General features: G+C 47.4%; 1 protein-coding gene across 1 annotated transcript; it reads left to right on the top strand.

The window, feature by feature from the left end:
- Nucleotides 1–898: 898 nt before the first annotated feature.
- Nucleotides 899–1,062, top strand: Pmar_PMAR025171 (hypothetical protein; the record flags this gene model as incomplete). Its single annotated transcript, XM_002781517.1, has 1 exon — nucleotides 899–1,062. A coding segment is annotated over one exon (164 nt), but the record flags the coding sequence as incomplete, so codon positions are not given.
- Between the last annotated feature and the right edge of the window lie 418 nt (nucleotides 1,063–1,480).

Genomic DNA, 1,480 nt, shown 5'->3' on the forward strand with positions numbered 1-1,480 from the left:
ATAATCCCACTGAACTAGCGGCGCTAATATCGCTAAAATTTAGCCATAAAAGGCGTACTACTGCCGGGATTATCAGATCCACAAATACGACACCAATTATAATCGGTGTATACGCAGGGCATATGCGAGAGCTGCTCTTGGGGAACGAGCCAAGAGGAGAGAGGTAACTGCCAAAGGTATGGATCTCAATATTGAATATTGAGATTCATAGAATATTGAATATCCTTGTGGCGAAAAGTGATGATGGAAAAATCGCATATCACGAAATCCACTGGATTTCCAGTGTCAAACTTGGAGGTCAAACATGCGTGCATAATGTCGAACTTGTGTTGTATAATGTCAAACATTATACGTATATATTCGCTTCTGTCAAACTTGGATCCTCACTGTGGATCTCTGTTGTTATATGATGGGATGGTGACAAGCTTGACAGTGTTACAAGGAAGTTTGACTTGAGTCGAGTCAAACTCGTTTGTGACACTGTCATTCTCACCTGCTCACTCTTCAAACTTGCACGGGTAAACTCTACCCGTGCAAGGCGTACCGGTACAGATGTAGATATTCACAAGGTGTACATTACACCGTGTAATGGTTCTTCGAGAGACAGCGTTGTATCAAAGCGGCGTTTTTTGGTGAGAGAGTTTGCAAGCGGGAGGATCATTATGGAGCTGACTTGCGGATTCCACTCCAATGTATCGCAGGAGTCGTGTTTCCAAGTCTAGGCTGTATGCCAACTCCCGCTGCCAGTGAGGTCACGGTCTGCAATGCAGCAGATGCAGAGGAGAACCTCGCGAGAAGTGACAACGACGATGATGAATGTTTGTCTGAAGACAATTGTGAGAGCGACAGTAAAGCACTCTGGAACTCTGCGACCTGAGCACTGAGAAGTGTGCTTCAGAATCAGCCCAGGAGAGTGAGGATGATGATGCTCACGCCGAGCAGCTGGTCGAGGTAGCCGAAACACGAAATGAGGAGCAGAAGACAGGGTTAAACGAAGTTGAGGAGACAGCCACGCATGAAAACCGCGTCGAAGTCGATAAGAGTGAAGAAGTCGCCGAGGAAGTGCGTCGCTCGATGTGGGAAGCCGCAGGAAGCAACTTGTCCGAGATCGACTGACTTTTTTGCAGAGCTGCAATATCATTTCGGCGCGAGAGACGCATGGCCGCTCGCCAATCCAGCTTGCAGGTCATCGCTATAGTCCTGGTCGACAAGTTCAACAGAGCTTACAGAATTGGCCTCATCTTTTTGCTGGTGAGTTTCGGATTATGAGCTCCCCGACCATGTTACTCCGACAAGGATTTTCCTCAAGACGCCATGGAATTTTGACAGGTACTCCTCGCCTTCGTTTGTGGTATACAGTGTTATGCACAATTCATCGTACCAGTACCGCCTACAGCTGATGAGTTGGATACTCTTGCTCCCGAGACACTTACTAAGCCCAATGAGACACGCTATGAAGTAACAGCTGTTGGAGTGGTGG

Source organism: Perkinsus marinus, assembly GCF_000006405.1.
Source record: "Perkinsus marinus ATCC 50983 genomic scaffold scf_1104296941898, whole genome shotgun sequence".
Classification (NCBI taxonomy): Eukaryota; Perkinsozoa; order Perkinsida; family Perkinsidae; genus Perkinsus; species Perkinsus marinus.